The sequence below is a fragment of the Clarias gariepinus genome, chromosome 11 (genome assembly GCF_024256425.1).
Source record: "Clarias gariepinus isolate MV-2021 ecotype Netherlands chromosome 11, CGAR_prim_01v2, whole genome shotgun sequence".
Lineage (NCBI taxonomy): Eukaryota > Metazoa > Chordata > Actinopteri > Siluriformes > Clariidae > Clarias > Clarias gariepinus.
The window spans coordinates 29,615,830-29,639,280 of NC_071110.1; the positions used below are offsets into that span (position 1 = coordinate 29,615,830).

Genomic DNA, 23,451 nt, shown 5'->3' on the forward strand with positions numbered 1-23,451 from the left:
GTCGGGGTTCTATCAACATTCATCATGTGGAGCAAAAAATATCTGCTCTTGCTGAATCTTAAACCAGAGACTTTACTCATGCGCTCTGTCACTGAGTTCATGGGACGAGTCCGAGCAGACGTGACACTCTTTCCCCGCATTAATTAACTATTTTTTCCCTCCCTCAAATATCTCCAACAGCGGATGACGAGCATCTGTTGGCGACGCGTCAAGCAGACACTGAGCACCCCTGCTGAGGTACACGGTCACGCAGAGCAGGCGCGGGACACTTCCCAGAACAGTGACCTCAACACACCATGCACTCATTCACTTACTGTCTCATTTCTTTGCTTCTATGCATATTTATTCCCTATAGTAAAGTAAATGTTTCTTTATATTCTTTAAGGGTTTTAATAAACTCTTTATATTAAAAAAGGGGTTTATTAATTTATAGAATATAGTTAAACACTATAGGTAACATTGACAGCACCAAAAGCATATGTGCAATAAATAAATTAGTGAATTTTGGTCACGCACTGTGTGTGAATCCTCTTAATGTGCGTGAATAAGCTTCTTAGTTGCATTTTAAAGATGTCAGTACAGTACCACACACACGCGACACAGATCTATATCGATTTGCAACGTAATTGTAATGGGAGAAGCACATGGAAAGGTGAGTGAGCTCGTGTTTGTCAAATTTTTAATTGCTTAATTGCTTAATATACATCTATCATGTAATAATCAGATTAAACATGGAAATGACGCACAGCAACATTGGATTGTGTTGGATTGTACTAATCTAAACAGTCTAGCATCTTTGGTGGCATTTTTTCAATTAATTACATTATATAATTATTATATAATATATTTTTAGGTTTTATTTCATTTTCATTGGGCTTTATTCATGTAACAAGCAAACATGAACCTACCTCTCGGATTTTGGACATTTTTTAAATCAAGAAAAGGGCAATTGGAAGAATACTTTTCGAAATTTTTGCACAAGGTAAATCTCTGGTAAGCTTGTCAATGCTTCTTTCACTAAACTGTGTTAATTACATTTTCCGTTTTAACTTTTTTGTTTTTTTTAGTACTGTAAATGTGACATACCCCAGATATCTATCGGGACAGTGTTGGAAAAGACAGCCAGGAACCTTCTACTTTTTTTTTTTTTTAACTGTCACAATTATGTTTTACATTAAGCTGAAGTTGATTAAGAAGTCAATTGCTCAGTTAGTTAATTACTCAAAAAATTGTAAGTCACTGTTTTTTTTTTCTTTTGTTTTTCCTCCAAAAAGTATTCTGTACAAACTGGTTTAAGTTAAGGTAACTTAAAATTAATACACAACTTTACTTAGAATTTTTAAGGCAATCGGTTTCCTCGGGTTTTTTTTAAGTAAAGTCAACTTGTTACATTTTACAGTGTATCTATCTATCTATCTATCTATCTATCTATCTATATATATATATATATATATATATATATATATATATATATATATATATATATATATATATATATATACACACACACACACACACACACACACACACACACACACACACAAGTGCAGGTAAGTGATCATTTGTCCGTGTCAGTTCCCACGCGTGTGAAGGAAACCCCCCTCTCCTTTGACGTCAGACTAAGAGTTTAAAAAGATGGGTTTCAGGGGGTGGGGGGAAAGACCTGCGGCAACCGACAGAAGACGTAACCCCAAAGAACTGCAGCAGTAGGAACAGACTTCTCTCTCTCTCTCTTTCTCTCACCATGCTCTCCACGCGGATCCAGTGCGCTCTGGCTCTCCTGGCCGTCGCGCTCGCCGTCTGCAGCGTCTCAGGCGCGCCGTCCGATGCCAAACTGCGCCAGTTTCTTCAGAGGTCGATTCTTGCGCCGTCCGGGAAACAGGTAAGAGGAAGGCGAGGGTTTCGGCGGGAAGAAATAGAAAGAAAGAAAGGAAGAAAGAAATAAAGAAAGAAAGGAAGAAAGGAAGATAGAAAGATGAAAAGAAAGAATTGGAAATCATTGTGCCGCGATGCTCCAAAAGAAAGCGTTCTAGAGCTGTCCGTGGTGCTGAAATCTGAGGCGCGCGCAAAAACACGTTAAATCTATTTAACTGGAATTTGTTTAAAACTACAACATGTTTAAACATATTCTCCGTTATATATAGCAAAACTTTGGCGTTGTGTTACATTCTTAGTGAAGCGCACAGATCGATCTATCTATCACTAAGAGAAAGGTATATATTAAACAGATAGATAGATAGATAGATAGATAGATAGATAGATAGATAGATAGATAGATAGATAGACAGACCTGCGCATCTGAAATTGACTGAGAGAAATTATAGAGACTGAAGCGCACACAGAACATGCAGTGTACAGCGGCAAAGTTTAAAATTGTTTAATATTTTAACTGCGGAAAAATGTCTCACTTTCGTGCTCTTTTTTAATTTATTTATTTATTTATGTTTTGGTCTGTGCAGGAGCTCACCAGGTACACGCTCGCAGAGCTGCTCGCGGAGCTCGCACAAGCCGAAAACGAGGTGCTGGACTCGGATGAAGGGTCTCGTGCCGCGGAGAGCGAGGGCGCGCGCCTGGAGATGGAGCGCGCCGCCGGTCCCATGCTGGCTCCCCGCGAGCGCAAAGCCGGCTGCAAGAATTTCTTCTGGAAAACTTTCACGTCGTGTTAATCGTTTTGTCGAGATAAAATCCTCAAAGTCTATAAATATAGCTCTCTCTATATATACATATTTCCCCCCATATATATCTATTTTTTTGTTTTATTTCTTTGGGGTTCTCTCGCACACCGTCATGTCGATTTAAAATGTACATAAGAAGAAAATGAAATAATAATAATAAAAAATAAAACCTGTTCCATTTATGACCTGTTATCAATTTAGGGTTTTATCAGGAAATGTTTTATGGATGTATGGCAATTCTGATAGAGATCTGTGCTTTAGATGGAAGACAAATATTTTTAATTGTTTAAATAAAATCTATGTTTCACAGTCAATGAGCAATGCAGATTTTTTGTTATTATTATTATTATTATTATTATTATTACTACTATTATTAAAGGAAAGAGTGAGATTGTAAGAAATAAATACAATAATAAGTTTAAAGTGTACCTTTTTATCTTGGTCTTGCCATAATTCATCTTCATCATCATCATCATCATCATTGATATTATTTTTTATTTTTTTAAACAGTCTGTAATGATAAGAATTAATTTCTGTTTATGTAAAAGTAAGAGTTCGATGAGTTGGAGAGCTGGTGAACTTTCAACCACACTTTATAAAGTTAAGCCATAAACCACTGTGACTAAATATGACAGTTTGGTTGTACGACTCTTATTCTTACTTAATTGTTTTAAGATTTGTCTACATTTATCAGCCCAAAAGTTCAAATAAATTGTAATCAACCAAATTTGACAAACTTTGTCACATGCTCTTTGAGAAGTGACTTGCTTTTTCAGACAGATATTATCTGATGTTTTAAGAAATCATGATGCCTAGCTTGAATTACAAACTTATGAGGATGCAGAAAAAAACTGATTATGTTCACGGATTAGAAGAACTGATCTCTATTGTACCTGTAGTCCACCAATCTGATTTTTGCGGCTATTGTATATAAGAAGTAAATGTTAGCCTAGAAAATAAAAAGATGAAGATGAAGATTTTAGCTAATGTATTATTTTAATTTCTACTTTGATACAACTTAAAGATTTTCCATTAAAATAGTGAGGATTTCTTTTTTTTTTTTAGTGTTGTACTTTTAAACCTAGGCTTGGCTATCTTCTTGAAAACATCATATTGATCAAGGAGTCAAAATACAAGAACAATTAGAGTACTTAAGGATGTCTAAAATGTCCCTGACTCATGATTTGGACGTGGAAATAAATCTAACCAATTGCACTTGTGATCAGATATCAGCTGTCCATAATGTCCACCATTACGTCATCAGAACAGAAGACAAATTTGTTATGTGACACACTGTTAGTGAACAAATTGGTGACTATTCCACAGAATGTAGCACAAGAAGAGATAAGTTGATCAAAGAGATGATGAGGATGAGGTTCATGTTTTAAGTTTTTATATGTACACTGTAAAAAACTACCTATAGAATCTACCCAAAAAATGTGAGGTAACAATTTGCATTTAATTTGTTTGGGTACATTTCACCCCATATTTTTCGTAAAAAGTACCAAAATAAATTAGCTATAACATGAAAATTAAAATTAGGTAAAGCCTACCCATTGCATCACATGATGAATTACTTACTAAAATTAAGTAACATTATGTTTATGCAATGAGTAGGCTTTACCTATTTTAAATTAGCATGTTATAGCTAATTTATTTTGGTACTTTTTACGAAAAATATGGGGTGAAATGTACCCAAACAAATTAAATGCAAATTGTTACCTCACATTTTTTGGGTAGATTCTATAGGTAGTTTATGACTAACTAGCCATAATTTAATCAGAAAAGTTTAACTTCATTTAAAAAGTTCACCCGACACAGTAGATTATGATTATATATATTTTTTTTTTTATTAAACAATCAAATAACAAAGAAACGAGGAACAAAACTATCTTTTATGAAAATACCAGAATAAGAGAATAACACTGAATAACCGTACTTGTGTAACTGTCCCCAACATAAAGCAAGGAAGCACTCTATTCCATTCAGTGTGGAGTTTAGCTGAGTTTACCTAAACAGTCAAAGGCAGACAAATGCACCCCATGCAGACAAATGAGTCCAATTCATACAGACAGGAAAATCCAAATCCTACAGACAGACATATGCACACTTTTATAAACATTTCAAATTGTCATTGAACATAGGATTATAACAATTCTTTATTGTTAACACATATATGGCATTGACCTAATCATAGCTCATAAAAGCACATCTTAAAGTCAGTTATATTCATGTTACAAAAGGAAAATGTTGTGTGACTGTCCTAATTTTAAGTAGTTTGTATCAAACCTTTTCATTTTAATGAAGAAATGGATTAAAGACATAATTTAGAAAATAAGTGTTCTAGATTTCAACACTATGTTAAACTCAATATCAACAACAGCACTGTTAGCATCATATACTGGACAATTGTATTTTTAATTTATGCACGCTTGCTGAAGTAAAAATTTATCTACAATTAAGTTAATATGTCTATCATTTTTCCAACACAAAAATAACATTTATTTGAGTGACAAACATTCTTAAACACATCTTTAATATCAGGCAAGTGCATATTTTAAATGCTGTAGCTAAAGCTTAACTCCAAACTTCTTGTTTTACCAGCAAAAAACACAAATACTTATATTTAAACGTTAGCTTTCTGTAATTAAAGTTATTTCTATCTTTTTCGTTAACTTTATCTGTTAGCCTAGACTTTGGATAAGGCAGCCAGTAGCTAGCTACTGTATAAGAGTTGGCAATCTTACTAGCTAATGTTTCAGTAACTTAAAACGGATTGTGCTTTATTACTTTACAGGCATAAAATACGAGTTAATATTATATTACCGGTAAAACGTTTGAAATCGTGTTTTTTTTTCCGTACTTATACCTAACTAATGCGGGGAAAAATACTTTTTTTTCCTGTACATTAACATTAGCTAAGCTAGCTTGTTATGACAAATGTTTGCCTAAAGAAAGGTACAAATGTGAACTTCTCATCGAACATGACCACAAACCTTATGAGAGATAAGAATAAATGTTACCCTTTGCTTTCATGATATGATAAATAGACAGCATATTACAAAGATATCTTACCTTCAGCCCAGAAGCTTGACAAATGAACATGTGCCTTAAATAGCTCATGCTTACAACAGATCCAATGTTTTGGGGTATATATTACAATGTTTTTTTAGGATGCAGTTATTACTATAAATAATTAGGTAGTGTGGGTGAATTTTACTCATTATTATATAATTAAACTTGATGACGAAAATAATAGGTAAATGGTAGACTATTTGCAAGGGTAGTATTTACCACCCACCAAAATCATTTTTTACAGTATACATATATATATATATATATATATATATATATATATATATATATATATATATATATATATATATAAACTGATGTAAATGATGCTGATAATCTAAGAAGTAATTTCACATTGTAAACTTGTAATTGGCAGCAGAGCTGTTTTTGCATAATCAAATTATATCATGAATCTAGTGGTGGGCACATAAAGCACTCGAGACCTTTTCCAGACATGGTGATTTGAAACAAAGGATGCAAAGTGGATCGTGGACTTAGTGCTGAACAGGTTCCACTGATAAATTGGTTCACTGTTTCTACTGAAAGCATTCACATATGATGCAGAAGATGTTTTTAGGGAGAACTTTAAAGAATCTTTTCTGTCTAAAGCATATAAGCTCTTTGGGTAAATAAATTGACTGCAAAAGTAGACTAAACGTGAATGCAAGACAAAAGTACTCACTTACCTTTAATGCTACTTGACACATGCTTTGGCTATCTCTATGGGTATGCACAACACTTAAAGTAGGCCCACTTACAGACAGTTGTAAAGCAGCAAAATGCAGCTGATCAACTACAGTACCTTGACCATATTTGAGTCAAGTTAACCATATTTAAGTTTCATCGTCAAAAAAAAATGGTCCTCTTGTCCAAAGGCAATTTTTTTTTTTACCTTGGCACAAACATCTTTGTTTGAATTCCATCAATGCTCATTAGACTAAAAACACAATCTCTAAAGTGAAGCATGGTGTTGCGAGGATGCTGTTCTATAAGTGGAAGCAAATTCTGTGCAATTTTAGAAGAAAACCCGGTTATATCTATTTCAGCCAGGGCAGAGATTCACATTTGGCAGGACAACATACAACCATAATCAGAATAAATAAGACTACAACCAAAGCTTTACAAGAGTGGTACAAATCCTACAACCTGAATGTGTTACGACAGCCCACTCAAGGACAAGACCCTAGATGGATTGAACATTTGTGGAATGACTTTGAAACTGCTTTCCAATCAGTTTATTTTGAAACGAGCTTGTGGTCTTTTGGACATAAAACATAAAACCTATTGTGGTAACCTTAGAGGACAGAGTGATGTGTGAATTATTTTAAGGAAACTTAAAGAAAAAAAGAACTACAATCATTCTGTGAGATAATTTTCTTAAACAACACAATGTTTCCAAGACTACAAAGCAAAAAAAAAATGCTTTGATTGCTGGGATTGTTAAAATGTGGCCCTTTGATCTGATTTGGTTTAAATCTAGTCGCATTTTAGATCAATAAACATGTAGCCAAGGTTAACGCTTTGGTGTCAAATTGGGCTATACTGGATGCACGAAGGCTGCTTAAGTCAAACCAGGACATATGATAAAATTTCTTTTAAATTTCTTTTCTGAATGAAGGGGCAAAACCAATTGACATTTACAGAATGCGTTAAGCGCAATATGATGAGGAGACTCTTAGCCACAGTAAAACATTTGAATAATGTAAATGTTTTAAAGAAGGCTATGTGTCCATAATTTAAGTTCCCGGATAATGTGGCTTGGATTTTTGGAAACGGTAAACACTATCATTCACTAACACCATTTGCATGTTATAGGAATTCAGCTGCCACATCTCTGTACAAGTCATTTCCACATGTTTGGGCCATTAAAGGAGTTCCTGGGAGGCCAGTGTTTCAAAGGTGAAGCAGGCAGTCATACTGAAAAAATGTTTTACCTTGATGGTATACAAGCCTTAGTGAAATGCTAGGATAAGTGCTTTAGTGTAGCTGGGGATTATATAGAAAATATAATAGTTTTTAATATAATATAATATTTAATATAAAACATAATGAGTTTTTATTCTCTTCTATGTTATTTATTCTCTTTTTACTCTATTCTGTTATTTTGCATGATCAAAAGTCCTGGTTTGACTTTTTTTCCCTCATATATTTAGCATGACCGTTGTTTAAAGCACTATATAAATAAAATTGAATTGAAATTTTAATTGAATATATGGGTGAAACACGTCATGAGGATTAATTTTAATAACCTTCATATTTGACAGAAGCTTTCATTTCAGGCATAAAAAAATGTTTATAATGGTAAAGGTGGCACAGCAGGAAGCAAAACCTCTCAGCCTTACATGCTTTTGTGCGAGTCTAAGCTCAGGTCTGTGCAGTGTTTTTGTGCTTGACGTGTGGGTCACTTCCAGGTTTCTCCCTAACTGTCCAAATATCTGTCAAAAAAGTGTATTAGCTATACTAAACAGATGGATGAGCGAACCCATATGAAATCCGTCATTATTTCTGACATTTGCAGTCATTCTTAAAATGGTTTTGCAAAGTGCACAGTGGGAAACGGGTTCACTGTACATTTACTCGCTCCACTCTCTTGCTCACACTCTTGCCTTGTGACCCTACTTTATTTATTTATCTCTCTCTCCCACTCACACACACAAAGAACATTTTGTGCTTTCTCTTTTAACTACGCTTTTCCTTCAATGCCGATGCCCTCTGTAGTTGACTTCCAACATCAGTCGTCCTTCATGTCTCTTTAAGAAAAAAAAGGAAGAAAGAAAGTAAGAAAAGAAAAGAAACTCTGATCTTCAACCCAAAGTGAATCCGTGTGCACCATGCTTGCGGAAATGTATGCTTGTAAGAGCTTTCCTGTAATGGGCATAAGTGAATAATTGTTATGAGTAACAACGAGTAGTTTTTGAGAAAGTCTAACTTTGTGCCATTGAAGAATCCTAAGAAATTCCAGAGACAAGCATTAAACATGCATTTACTGTAATGCAGAGCAATTAAACAACAGGGGTAGTTACAGCATTTTTATTTCTGCTCTTCATCAAACTCTTCACAAAACAACAAACACATGTTTTTTTAACAAATTTTCATTATCTCAAACACTTCAGGCTCCCACTTTAGAGCTGCAGACATACAGACACGCTGCGACGAGGCATGCTCTCGGCAAAAACCTCTTGAAAAGCAGGTACACATGATGTCAGAGGATGTCACCTTGAGAATAAAGCAGACGAGTTAAAACAGAAAAATATTAGTTTAACAGAATGTAAGCTCCTCATGCACACACACACACTGTTATCTCTGAAAAAATGGAAAAAAGAAAGAAGATCTGCTTTAACTGCAGGAATCCTGTTTAAATAACACTGAGCATTTATAATCTGTTATATCCCATTAAAAAGCAGAACATTGAATACCTGTGGTAAAAATTCACGAGATTATTCATTTCTTTACATGTTTAAATGATGTACAGTGGAACCTCGGATTATGAGTAACGCGGTTTACGCAGTTAAGTTTAAGAGTTCTGCAAGAAGAGCAAAGATTTTTAATACATTTTGACTTGAAAAATGTATGGGTGAGTGTGTGTGTGTGTGTGTAATGTAATTACTTTTTTTTAAGGTAAAGTGCAGGTTATTTTGTTTTACTTTTACTTTACATTTTGATTTAATTATCTTTACGTATTTTTTTGGGCTGTAGAACAAATAATTTGAGTTTCCATTATTTCTTATGGGGAAATGTAATTTGGTTTATGAGTGTTTTGGAATACGAGCCCGTTCCTGGAATGAATTATGCTCGTAATCCAAGGTTCCACTGTGTCTAGCCCTTGAAGATCAAAGAACTTTAGCTGTTATTTATTTTGCAGTTGTTGTTTTAATAAACATATACTGTATAGGGCTCAGGATTGTGCACTATAGTGTAATATCATTTTTAGCACAAAATAGGCAACATGATGAACTGAATTTAATTTATTTTTCACCAACTACTGTACCTAAACACAACTGAGCAAAAAATTTGAAAATGGGTCAATTGGCAAAGAAATAGCACAGATACTGTACACATGATCTCGGTTTTCTGGCTGTTTCTATGACCAAAAAAATATTACCAATATTTTCATTTTAAGAGTTCTCATTGCTGCAACATCATTCATATATCTCGGGTGTGGTACAATTTACTTATTATAAAAGTAGTGATAACATTAAATACACAAAAACACAGTTTGAAGCCTTACATATAACATACACTATAAGTCTTCCTACTGTATACGTGTATAATCTAAAGTTTTAAGAGTTAAATGCTAGAATGACGCAATCCTTAATCTACCTAGGTTATTGTTAGATTAAATTAGGTTTTATGATATGCAGGGATTTTATCTTGTGAACCTCTTAATTGATCTACAGGAACATTTTCGCGGTCAAAACAAATGACTGGTCTGTGTTAAGTGCTACAGTGATGTGTGGAGCTCTGCAGTCTTAACATTTGTATATGTCATGTTTCACACCTTCTCACAGGTGAACTGTTCACACTGTATTAAGTGCTTAAGAAGAATGAAAATAAAAATATGCCGTTAAAGTCCTCATGTAGAATATGAATATGCTTTTACGTGGTTATGTGTATTTTATTTCTCATTTACCATATTTCTCTTCTTTTTTCAGTTGTGATCATATCTTAATCAGGGAGCTGCACAATAATTCACACCCCTTTAAAAACTTTCTGTAATCTGTCTGTTCTTTTGTAAAAGATTTTTTTTGCATGTTGGGTGTTTAAGTCACACCGGGACTTGTGAATGGGTGTGAAACTGATTGACAACTGCAGAAGACTTCAAGCACAGTGCGATGATGAGGCTTTTTATGTCGCAGTAAAATAGTGCAAACGTTTTTAAAAAGTCCATAAGTCCGTTAATGAGGATCGCGGCCGAGGTGACTCAGAGCCCACTACAGGTATTTCTGAGAACATTCAGCAAGTGAAACGCCTGATCCTGGAAAATTGACAGGTAACTTGCCACCAACTTGACGTCCCCTGTACAGGCCTGACTTTGCTCCGAGCCTTTTTCACATGTTTGTGGAATTAAAGGAGTTCCAGGGAGGCCAGCGTTTCAGACGTGAAACAGGCAGTCTGATCATGGCTCAGGTTTTTCTACCTTTATGGTATCCAAGCACTAGTGAAACTCTGGGATAAGTACATTAGTGTAGCAGTGGATTATATAGAGAAATAAAAGGGTTTTTTACTCTTACAACGGTGTTCTGTTATTCTGCACAATTGAAAGTCCCTGTTTGATTTGAACGCCGCTTGTATTTAAAACAAAACTAATCTGCTTCCAATAAATAAAGCAAGCATTAAAAGTAGATTTCTGCACTTCTAACACGCTGACTTTTACTAACCTGTGCCATTTCCTCGTCCTTAGGATTTGTTGTAAGCTGTCTAAAGCCAATTTTGATTTGACAGTATTTAACAAAAGTGGTTAAAGTCTTTAAAAAGTAATCATGCTTTTATAACAAATTTAAATGTTCCCTGTTACATTCATGCAAAAAAATAAAAAAATAAAAATAATAAAAAACTAAACAAACGGCTCAGGTCTTTTATTTGACATAAACAGAAACCCCTTATTAAGATGTCAGTGCTGCAATTAGCGAGTGACGTGGGTGGTCTGGATCATTCAACTAAGTGCTCATTTACAATATATAAACGACTGAAAGCCTCACGACAGCTCCTGTATAATGTATGTGTGCGTGCACAGATGTTGAAACGTTCGCTCAGGAAGCCATTAAAGGCTGTCGAGCAGCACTGCAATAATCCAATAACAATTAATACAGTCAAAGAGAGAGGTTTAGGTGAAACATTTCAACCTGTATAGTATAGGATTTCTTTGGTTTCATTTTAAACCAGGTGTCATATATGCAAGATTCATAACGCATGGATTCGAATGGAATAACAATTAAGGTTATAATTTTAACATTGCACACCTGCAGAACTGCCATATTAGATTTTTTTTTCTTTTGTGTGTGTGTGTGTCTGTGTGTGTAAAAATCTCAAGAGTTCAAGTTTCATGTTTCAAGTTTTACTGTCATAAGCACAGTAAAGAAACATGTTCCTCCTGTACAATGGAATTCCTCCTTTGCTGTTCCCCAAATGAATGGCACTAAAGAAGTAATAAATGCACTGGTGTTCCTATTAAAGAGGCCAGAGAGTGTACTGTATCTTCACAGTCGCTGCTGAAAAGGCATTTCTACAGCTGCGTATCCAAGAAACCAAGAGGACACCAATATCGATATTATTTTGTTGAGTCACAAATGAAAGATTTCTCCAGTGGTGAACCTCTTCAAAAATGGTGCACACACACTGTTACATTAATAACATGATGTTTGTATTTCCATACGTGTTTTTTGGAGGAGAAAAAGTGAGGAAGTCAGCAGGGCATTTACAAAGTGCTTTCTGAACTTTTGCGAGCCAGTGGAACGGATGTGATGCATGACAACTACTATTACATCAACCATTCCGACTGTCTCAGATAGCTCGCCTCCTCCAGTCTCAGAGGCACTTTGCACTCGGATAATAAAAAATAATAATTATAAACTTTTCACCATGACATCCTGGTCCTCTGGAAACGAGAGCAATATCTATTACTGTAAGTACCTGAAGCCACTATGCATGTATGCTCTTCTCTATATTGGTGAATTCTCTTCAGTCTTAAATGAAAATAGTACAAATGTTAAGGGATCTAAAAAGGATCTTTAAAAAGCTAAAAAGCAACACTACTATGCCATCGGCATTTCAATTGGAATGGTGCGTTTAACAATGCTCATTATCTCAAAGCAGCTTCAACAAAATTAAATAGTTATTTAAAATAAATTAGCAGTTTGTCCCTAAAGCACAACCCAAGGGAGACAGTGGCAAAAAAATAAAAAAAAAAACTCCTCGAGATGATAACAGGACAAAACCTTGAGAGCAACCAGACACAACAGGGAACTCATCCTCATCTGGGTGATATCATGTCCATTAATCAGTCCCTGGTACATTTGTGAGCTATAAGAATAAAAATTTAGTATAACAGGAAATGTAATATAAAGTCCACTTACACTAATGGAGACTCGGGTACAAAAATGTGGGAATTTTGACATGAACTGCCGTCACAAGCCATCACAGAAAAATTGCCTTGATCAGCCCATTCCAAGGTCAAACTCATGCAGGGTCACATGTATATGCAGTATATATATTCAAAAGTTTGGGGTCACTTGCAAATTTCTGTTTTTGTTTAGTGATTTATTTTCTACATTCTTCAACAATATTGGGGATTTCAAAACTATAAAATAACACATATGGGATTAGGTAATTACATAACAACAACAAAAACAACAGTTAGTTGTTATTTTAAGACACAGAGGTCAGCCTTTCTGTAATAGTTCTTGCAAGAACAGTATTGTCAAGTGCATTTGTAAAATCGGTCAAGCACCATAATGAAACTGGCTCTCATGAAGACCATCCCAGGAGGGCGAGACCAAAACCTACCTCTGCCGCAGACGAGGAGTTCATTTAGAGTTATCAGCCTGGAAAATGACCAATTAACAGCACCTCAGATTAGAGGCGTTATGAAGTCTTTACAGAGCAGAAGTAGCAGAAACATCTCACCATTAACTGTTCAAAGGAGATTAATGCAGTTTTTGGACGCCTTCAGCATTCCTTCACAATGTAGAAAGAAATAAAAATCAGGAACCATCATGGAGTTAGAAAGTGACCCCAAACTTTTATATACTTATATAAGTAAACACAGCGAATAGAGTTAAGACCAAAAAGTTCTACTTTGGTCTCATCTGATTACAGGACTTTCTCCCATGACTCCTCTGGATCATCCACATGGTCCCTGACAAACTTCAGACAGGCCTGGACATGGGCTGACTTAAGCAGGGGAACCTTCCGTGTGATGCAGGATTTTAAACCATGACGTCTTAGTGTATTACTGATAGAAGCCTTGGAAACGATGGTCCCAGCTCTCTTCACGGCATTGACCAGCTCCTCCCGTGTAGTTCTGGGCTGATTCTTCACCATTCTTAGCATCGTTGACACCCCATGGATCTACTTAGACTTTGGCTGATTGTGGGGTCACAGGTGTCTTTATGACGGCTAACGATCTCAAACAGGTGCTACTAATTTAGAATCATGAGCAGAACAGAAAAAAAAGCAAAATAACAGGTCTTTGAGGGTCAAAAATCTGGCTGATAAGCAAGTGATCAAATACATATTTGACACAGTAATTCACAAATAAATTGTGCAAAAAAAAAATCATACAATGTGATTTCCGGATTTTTCTTTTTAGATGCTGTCTCTCACAGGGGAAATGCACCTACTGTACAGTATGCTGAAAATTGATTTCTAAGTGATCAAAGTGATATATATAGACACTGTAAACTACGCTGGCCAAGAAGTTCTCGTCGTCTCATCGTCTATACTGCTTAATCCTGCATTCAGGGTCGCAGCGGGCTTGGAGCCTATCCCAGGAGACTTAGGGTACGAGGCAGGGTACACCCTGGACAGGGTGCGAATCCATTGCAAGGCCCTCGTTCACACACTATGGATAATTTGGGAACACAAATTAGGCTAATCTGCAGGTCTTTGGGTTATGGGAGGAAACCAGAGTACCCGGAGGAAACGCACCAAGCATGGGAAGAACATGCAAACTCCATGCACACAGAAACAGGAATCGAGCCTGGCTGGGAATCAGACCCGGACCCTGGAGGTGCAAGGCAACAGTACTAACCACTACACCACCGTGCTCCCACGGCAAAATAAAAAAAACGGCAAAACTAAATAACAAAACCAATAAACTTAATGAAAAATAACAAAATAAAACAACAAAACCCGAAAACAAAATAACAAATTAAAAAACACAACAACATACCTGGAAACAAAATAGCAACTGAGAGACCAGTACAGAATACAACAAGAATTCAGTCTGGAACTGGAAAAGGAAAATAAAGAATAAAAAAATTTATTAGAAGAGTCACTTAAGGCATACAAGATGTATTGATCCTCACAGCATTTAAATGTTGTGGTGTTTTCTGTTTTGTTATTTTGTTTTGCAACTTCTTGTCCACTTTACTTCACTATTCTTCAATTATAACCCTATAATTTATAATTATAAAGCTAAAATGCAAAAATCATATGGATATGAATATCTTGATTGCTAAACAATGGGCTTTAAGTTCCTAAACATGAACAAGTAAATAAGTAACAATAAATATTAATAACTATTAATGATCATGATGGAAATTTCTCAATTTCCTCAAAGTGTAGACAATTTTTGTTGATGCCTGTACAATAATAAATATAAAATTATGGTTTGTGATATGATGTTAACGAATTAATTAGCATCTATTGTCTGAGCATGGGGCAATGTAATACCTGTCCCAATGGGCCTGTATTTATGCTTGTTGCAGTTCCTACTTTTGATCACTAGGTTTAATCCCACTGTAGATGAATTGAAGGTGCCCAGAGCATTGGGGACCGAATTAGTGGAATAAAGCTTATACTGTATATGCCTTATAAAAGCGTTCTTTAAATTAACTATGATTGGTAGACAGTGTGACATGCATTTAAAAATGCATCATTTCTTTTGTTTTCATACTTTTTTATTGTACTAAGACATCAACTGGTTTATTATGAAGACTTTTACTGTATATCAAGTCACTCAAATAATTTGGTATAATTTTTTTTCATTACCCACTGTCACCGTATTCAGGCAATACAGGTGTATCCATTGTGTGTCTGAGAGAGAAACAGCACAAGCTCCTCCTGGGTTATTTTTTTTTTCAGTCATCCTTCATGTCTTCAATTGACTTTTTTATTTCAAACACTTTAACTAAGTCTAGTAGTGACGTGACTACATATGCTTCAATAGCTACTCCGAACCCACACAGGCACAGATAAAACCTTTTTTTTTTTTTTTTTTTTTTTTTAAGACTTCACACGTCACGGCACTAACATCCGCAGCCAAGCTTTTAAGTGTAATTAGCAAGCTTTCAGCAGATTAAAATAGGGAGCACACTTCTTCTATTAAATGCCTCGAAAGGAAGCCGTAAGGACTCCGCAGCTTTAATCTCAATCTTTAATTCACACAAATTGGGTTATATTGTGTGCTGCGCTGACTCTTTTCTTCAGCATGAAAAGGTGGGTACATCACTCTGAGACGTGCATTTTCCTGCCTTCCCATGGTTATTTCCTGCACCACTGGTAATAACAGAGCTACATCATATTTTTTAAACACCTTTCTCTATCTCTAAACCCAATGACGCATTTACATATTTATCTATATATGTACATTTAGCTTCTTGCATAATGATGGTATGAAGGTACCAAGGAAGGTCTTGAACTTCTCTCAGGGTGCCACCTGGATAGTCTCTGTAGCTGTATAGTTATCTAACACAACTCATGTCAGATTTAGGTATTTTGTCACATCCCCCTAAATGAAGTATGAAGGTGTTAGCATTGTTTTGAAAGTTTCTTTAGACTCTTGATTGCTTATCTGACTAATTCCCTCCTAGGATGGACACAGCATGACCCAGGTTAAGCAAATTTAATATACAGTACAAGGAAACATGCAAGCTGTAAACTGAAAATTAGTTTTAAAGGCAGGAAGTTCAACGTGACGAAATTTATAAGATTAGAACAGGAAAGCCATGGAAACAGTGTCTTCGTAAAGGTTTATGTATGTGTTGGGTGAATGTTTCCCTTGATCCCTGCTCTGTTGAGAAATTGAGGTTTCACTGAGATCTGATAGTAGTTGCCCCCAGAGCAGTCCTGTGGAAGATAGGTGAGAAGTTCCCACTAAGAACTGATGGTAGATTTTCCCAATGAAGTATGTGGGAGAATGATGGAGGCCTTCCCTAAGATCTGATAGAGTCTCCCAATGTGGTATGCCAAAGAAAGATAACTCACCTAACATCTGATGGCAGTTTTTCCCAGTGGGGTTACCAGAAGAAAGATAGCAGATTCAACGTCTCCTTAAGCAATACGCAATATTAAGAAGAAGGCCTTCCCTTAGGTCTGATGGTTGGCTCTCCAGATGTTTTATGTGGGAGAACATTTGCACTAGAAGCTCCCACTAAAGACTGATAATAGACTCTCCCAATGCAATGTGCAGGTATAAAGGTAATCGCTCCCACCAAGGGAGGACTGATGGTAGGGTCTCCCAGTACAGCATGGCAGTAAAAAGATGTTTCCACTGAGATCTGAGGGATGGAGTATGTAAGAGATATAAGAAGGTTTGTCCTGAGATCTGATAGTAAACTCTCCCAGAACTTTGGAGCACAACCTGGTTAATACCAATTGAGATTCCTAAGTTGTCATTGATAAACAAATGGGTTCCAGGCCTGTAGAAGTTTGTTTACAAACAGATTGGGATCCCAACAATGCTTGGTTGCCTGTTACCCCTACTGAAGGTGATAAGGATAATAATTTGAATCAGCCTCAAAACAGCGATTAGAGGTGCCTACTCCAGGAGGAATTCAGCGCTCTAAACAGAACTCCTACAGCGTGAGATAAGAACTAAAGAGAGACAATGAACAGAGGGCAGGGTGATCAAAGGCATCTTATCTTGGCAGAGACCACAGATCACACTGATATATGTGTAAGCTGTCTCATGTCTTAAGAGGTCACACTGCCCAATATAAAGGCGTGTTCTGTAAATTAAATTTCCCTGACCAGTATGATATTGTTGAAATAGCAACTATGAAATATATGTTAAAATAGTAACTAGACAATCAAGACCTTACTCTTCGATAAGACAACCCCTACAAGGCAATGTTGGTCTACAGACAATTTCTCACCTAAAAATATTCATATGCCAAAATCACAACTGCTATCCCACTGTGATGTCAAATTCAGGTGGCACAAAGGAACCAGTGGACTGCTGAATACTGTAAATGTGTTGACTTGCTAAGATGACAGGTTGAATAAACTATTCAGTAAATACGTAGGTTCAGTAAAAATGTGTAAACAGAAACAGAGTTATGTAACCTGGCACACAAACTGACTTAACAACCTGAAACCAACCAACCAAGATTTTGAAATAGGAAAAAATAATCACTGAAGCAAATCCACAGTTCAAATCTGATATACTGTCAGCCAGAACATGGTACTGTTGCAAAAAAAAGTGAATTTTCAGACAGGATCATATAACACCACTTTTCATAATACTTAACGCTTTTTATCTACCGATCCATGCCTCGTTTTTTTTTTTATAAATTTGCATACACATTTATTACACATTTATTTTTATCAAATGATAAGAAACACATTTGTTCTTTTATGTAGTATCCAAAGTTTTTTTTGAAATATATTTTTCAGATCTTTCAATGATCTTAATTGTCATTCAAATGAAACTTGGCTGATTTAGATTTCACATGAAAAGACATAAACCTGAAAAAGTGTATTATCCTAAAATGCAAAATTATTAAGAAATTGCAACATAAATTTGACATGGTTACGGACACTACAGATTGTTTTGGGGGGAGAAATCATTAATTTTGCATGGAATGTTTTAATAGAAGCAAAAAATCATAAATATAAATAATTGACATTTTAAATTGTTATTTTTTGTGGGACAGTATATAATAGTTTTTTTTTTTGACACACATATAGCTTCAGTTGTTCTTCTTTCCAGAACAAGTGAAGTTAACTTGAAATTTTTAGAGAAGCAAGATAAGTCACTACCATTTTGCAAAAACTTCAGAAGTAGCCTAATTGACAAATTTTCTATAATATATGTATTACACAAAAAATTATAAATAAAATCAACACCAATACTCTGTTTTGTCCATGTATATTTTAAATACCAGAGTACTGCATATGTACAGTATATGACAAAAATAAGTTTCATTAAGACTGCGTTCATTCACATGGTACAGTACTATGCACACACTCAATCAAACCCAGCACACCAAATCCACTTACCTCCATGTTTTAGGGAGTTGGGAGGAGAATATAAAGCTTGGGTGTGAAAAAGATGTGATCTGTGCGGTGGCAATGCTGACTCTGTTCGAAATGACCCGGTGTCCTGCAGATTTAATTGTTTTCGTGATTCAGATTTTAATGTTTTAATGTATGATAGAGAAGGTAGACCATTAAAATGCGCAGGACAGTGTGTCCTCCAGGACCTGGGTTGAGAACCAATGTCCTAATGTATCACAATATACTGTGTCTACTGTATGTCCTGTAGGAGAGCATAATGGGAATCTTGCTTTAAGGTACATGAGGAATCTTCCTTTGTGTGTACAGTACATACCCGAGAGCTCTCACTGTTATAGACATTCCATCCATCAATCTAGGAACCTCTGTTGTCCAACTAGGAACCTCTGTAGTCCAACTAGGAACCTCTGTAGTCCAACTAGGGACCGTAGAGGCTATTGTATTTATTCCCATTTTTACGACTGTGATATGACCTCCAGTCAACATTCACACACTACAGGCAATTTGGGAATGCCAATTAGCCCAATGTTCATTCAATTTATGTCTTTGGGCTGTGGGAGGAAACCAGAAAGCCCAGAGGAAACCCACCAAGCACACAGAGTTCCCAAGACAGAAATCAAACTCGGACTGTGGAGGTGCAAGGCGACAGTGTTAACTTCTATGCAAGTGTGTCACCATATTGACATAACAATGAGCTAATAATTAGAAAGACTCGATATAACACACCATGTTAAAAGTAAAGTTTAAAGAAATGGAGAACTTATTTCTTAAGATTCACTCCACAAATCTGGATCATCCATCATATAATAACCACATTATTATTTGTTTTATAATTACAAATGAATTCTAAAAATATTTATTTTATTCAAGTTTTATAGTGAGGTAATTCCATTATGCATAGAGGCAATGCTGCTGTGTATATTGACTTGTCTATTGATTTCAATTTAAATATATTTGTATAGTGTACAAAAATCTGGATGTATATCATTATGTTATCTTTATTCTTAAAAAAATAATGAGAAAAAAATCCTTGACATGGCATGAGGAGGAAAACGTAACATGAACCAGAAACAAAAGGAAAGACATTCTCAACCCGTGGATATTTACTGCAATTCAAAATTGCTTCCTTCAACAATTATTCGTTTATTTCCTTTTTTTTATACCTCGTATCGTGCAAAGAATCACAAAAATAGGTGCCAATCCATCACAGGGCACACACACTGGCACCCATAAGCAATTAGTCGCTGCCAATTAACCTAATCTGCATGTTTTTTTGGACTGTGGGAGAAAACCAGAGTACCGGAGGAAACCCACCAAGCACAGGTGGAGCAAACAAGCTCTACACACACAAACCTGAGGTGGTAATCGAACCCTCAACCCTGAAGGTGCGAGACACAGTACACTGCCCTGCCACGTTGGCGTCCCAGCAGGCAGGATGTCAGAAACCTTTTCGGTTTCTGCTCTTTTCTTTCTTCATTACGTTTCTCCCTAATAATGTGCCAGCTATACCCAAACCGGTCCAAACCCCATGGAGGGGAAATGCATCTATTATCTGTATTTACATATGATTAACATAGCTCTTTATTATCACAGATTGGCAAAGTGATGAGATCAGGCAGGAGGCAAGCAGTGATTGCAGAAAGATTCATTTCTGCTCAGTATGTGTTTAACGGTCAGTGCCGAGTCTGGATTTCTGTGTGTTTATCTGATATAGGCAAAGATTAGGAGGTAATGGAGGTTGTTCTGATTTCTCCTCTCAAAAAATGATTATTACAGAGAATTACAGACCCACCAGCAAGCCTCACCCACTCTTAACCCTGTCTCTCTCTCTCACACTCTCTGTCTCTCTCATGCTCACTCTTTCTCACTCATACACAGGCGATAACTGCACTCTCCACCAGGCTGCAAAAAAAAAAAAAAAAGAAAGAAAATCATACAAGCATAAATGCATGACTACTTTTATGTTTTGCACAAGATTCAGGAACACTCTGCTGCGTGGGGAACATTTAAAGTCTGGAGGCTATTTGTACACAAAGCATTGCAGATAATGGAAGATAGGTGTATATCCATTTAGGACCTTCTGCTGGCGTGGACAGGGTCCACAGGGCAGGACTTCTTCAGTGACCGTCCACATTACCTCTTCTTCTTCGTCTTCTTCATTGTCTTTTGGGTGTTCCCTTTCAGGGGTCGCCACAGCGAATCATCTGCCTCCATCTAACCCTATCCTCTGCATCCTCTTCTCTCACACCAACTAACTTCATGTCTTCGCTCACTACATCCATGTTACCATGCTACGCTTAACCTGAAAGGAGAAATCCTGTAATGAAGATAAACAACATTTTATGCATGCACTGCTGTCCCTGTGGATGGCACTCACCATCTACAGCAGATGTGCATGGTTATAAGGTATTTTTAATTCCTTTACAGTCCACTTTATGAGGAAGGCGTTGTGTTCGACAGTAGCATACTGTACCTTAGTTTCAATGATGATTTAAAAACAAACATAAGCAAAAATGGCTGGTAATATCCCACCAACCCCAAAAAAGGCACAAACCTGTTTTTCATGGTATTTTATGGGTACCTCTTTACTGGCTTTACCTTATTCTTCTGCAGGTTTAGTCCCTGCAACCAATCCAGCCTCAGTCAGCTCCAGGTGCCATTTCTTCGTGAGCAGCTGCAAATTTTTAATGGGGCTGAATGACGATGTCCATTAGGAGCTGGAATAAGGCAAATGGAGGCCAAATGAGAATTCCGATACTGCAAGTGGCCTGCGGTGGTGCGGAACATCGTTCTGTAAAGAAGACGCTTGCCAGTATCCCTTTGTCAGCTCTAGAGTGAGATTAAAGCATGCTCTCACTAGGTGGTCTATGAGATCATCCACTTAAAGAAGATAGCCGTCTGAACTTCTGCAAGTCATTACAGAGCTGAGGACACCTGCTGGGATTCGGCAACACAGCAATGCGGCAGGCCATGGTAAAAAGGCGTTGTGAGTTGTCTCGCTAGCCGTAGCAATCACGGATCTGCAATTACGTGCCTCGATCTGAAGGTCAGAAGGTCTTTTGGTGTCCCAGACCAGTTAAAGAGGAACATCAGAACTCTGGCGATGTTCTTGGAAGTGGCTTTATGGAGTGGAACAGCTACTGGGTAGTGGGTGATATAATTAATGATGTATGTATTCCTAGCCTGAATAACCTTACTTAATGGGGGGGGGGGGGAGGAGGTTGATGGTGAGACTGAACATGATTAATTCTGTTCTAACATCTGTTACTATAATATATCTAAGTTATAAAAAGTTAGTATCGCTCAAGAAACATAGTTTGCAAAAATATAGTGTGGCTACTATATTCATTTTTTTTCACACACTTTTTGTCGATTGTGTCACAATTATTAAACATAAATTCAAATTCAAATCAGAAAACTGCTCGTCTAGTTTTTAGAAGTCGGATGAATTTTCCCAAACTCACTAACGGCACTTTTTTGATGGACAGGTTTTTGTAATAATTATTGCACTGGGGCCTTGGAAATCTCATTTAAAGGTAATAAAATCTGCTTATTGCTTTGTCTAATGTTTGAGTTACTCCAACTATTTGGACGTGTTTGCTTGTTTTACAAAACTGAAATGAACTGAAACATTCTTTAGTTATAGAGTTTTCTTCAAGGTCTTTCACTTCATCTTGTATTATTCTGTAGGAGAATTTGGAGAGATTAATTGGGAGCATTACATAAAAATGTGCATTCGATGTATTCTCTTAAAGTCCTCGACCTTGTATTAAAAAAACACTAAACCTTTTTAATTACTGCTTTTCAAGATGAAAATAAAATCAGAGCTAGGTAAAACATTTATCAATCAATAAATCGATCAATTAATCAACATTGTTTAAGATTGTAAAGAAAGGTTATAAAATATCAGTTTTTTTATGACATCATGTTTTCCTTTAGAGTGAAAGTGAGATGGATGTAGCCAGGAAAAGAAAAACGTAGGTGGGAGGGAGTGAGAGTGAGGAAGGACGGACGGGAGGATGGAAGGATGGATCTGCATTGTTGAGCTGTCTAGGCGAAGGAGGCCGTTATTCACACAAAAGAAGGCAAAGTCCTTTAACACAGCCATTCCCAGGACAATAAGAGCACAGCACGGACAGAGCTGATAGCAGAACCTTTTAACTCCAGTGTGGTCCTCTTCCACACACACACACACACACACACACACACACACACACACACACTTGCACTTGCATATTATCCCTTACATTTCTAGTGTGTGTGTGTGCGTGTGCGTGTGTGTGTGTGTGTGTGTGTGTGTGTGTGATAACCTACATAATGCCGGTCAGTCTGTTCTTGGCCATGGATTCACTCCCTCACAATCCATGTGTACTTTGTCATTTTGTTGCGGTAATTACATTATTAGAAAACCAATTACCAAACAAAAACACCAGTACATGAGAGTACATATGTGTGTTTGCATTTCAGACACATATTGACTGGCAGGCAGTTGCTGGATTATGAGACAGATAGTGATAATGTTGGGCAGCACTGAGTACGAGACTAAATTATGATAAGTTGCTCATAACTCACAATTAGTGGAGGAAAATGAAAATGGATTTTCTTTCACTTTATATTTGAATATGTGTGTATAACTCACTCATTTAAAAAAAAAATATATATATATATAAGTTTTCTGCAATAATGTGTTATAAAATGTGATCTGATCCTCACCTAAAGCAAGAGTATTGACAAATATAATGCT

General features: G+C 36.4%; 1 protein-coding gene across 1 annotated transcript; it reads left to right on the forward strand.

The window, feature by feature from the left end:
- The first annotated feature begins 1,669 nt into the window (after positions 1–1,669).
- sst1.1 (somatostatin 1, tandem duplicate 1) lies at positions 1,670–2,989 on the forward strand. Its single transcript, XM_053507169.1, has 2 exons — positions 1,670–1,882; positions 2,460–2,989. Exons 1-2 carry the CDS (start codon positions 1,745–1,747, stop codon positions 2,664–2,666), a joined length of 345 nt encoding a protein of 114 aa, XP_053363144.1. The 5' UTR covers positions 1,670–1,744; the 3' UTR covers positions 2,667–2,989.
- The last annotated feature ends 20,462 nt before the right edge of the window (positions 2,990–23,451 follow it).

What these genes read in the sequence shown, in the direction of transcription:
- sst1.1 (XM_053507169.1), top strand. Translation starts at nt 1,745, where the DNA reads ATGCTCTCCACGCGGATCCAGTGCGCTCTGGCTCTCCTGGCCGTCGCG. An exon ending in TTGCGCCGTCCGGGAAACAG is followed by an intron (nt 1,883 to 2,459) that starts GTAAGAGGAAGG and finishes TGGTCTGTGCAG; the next exon opens with GAGCTCACCAGGTACACGCT.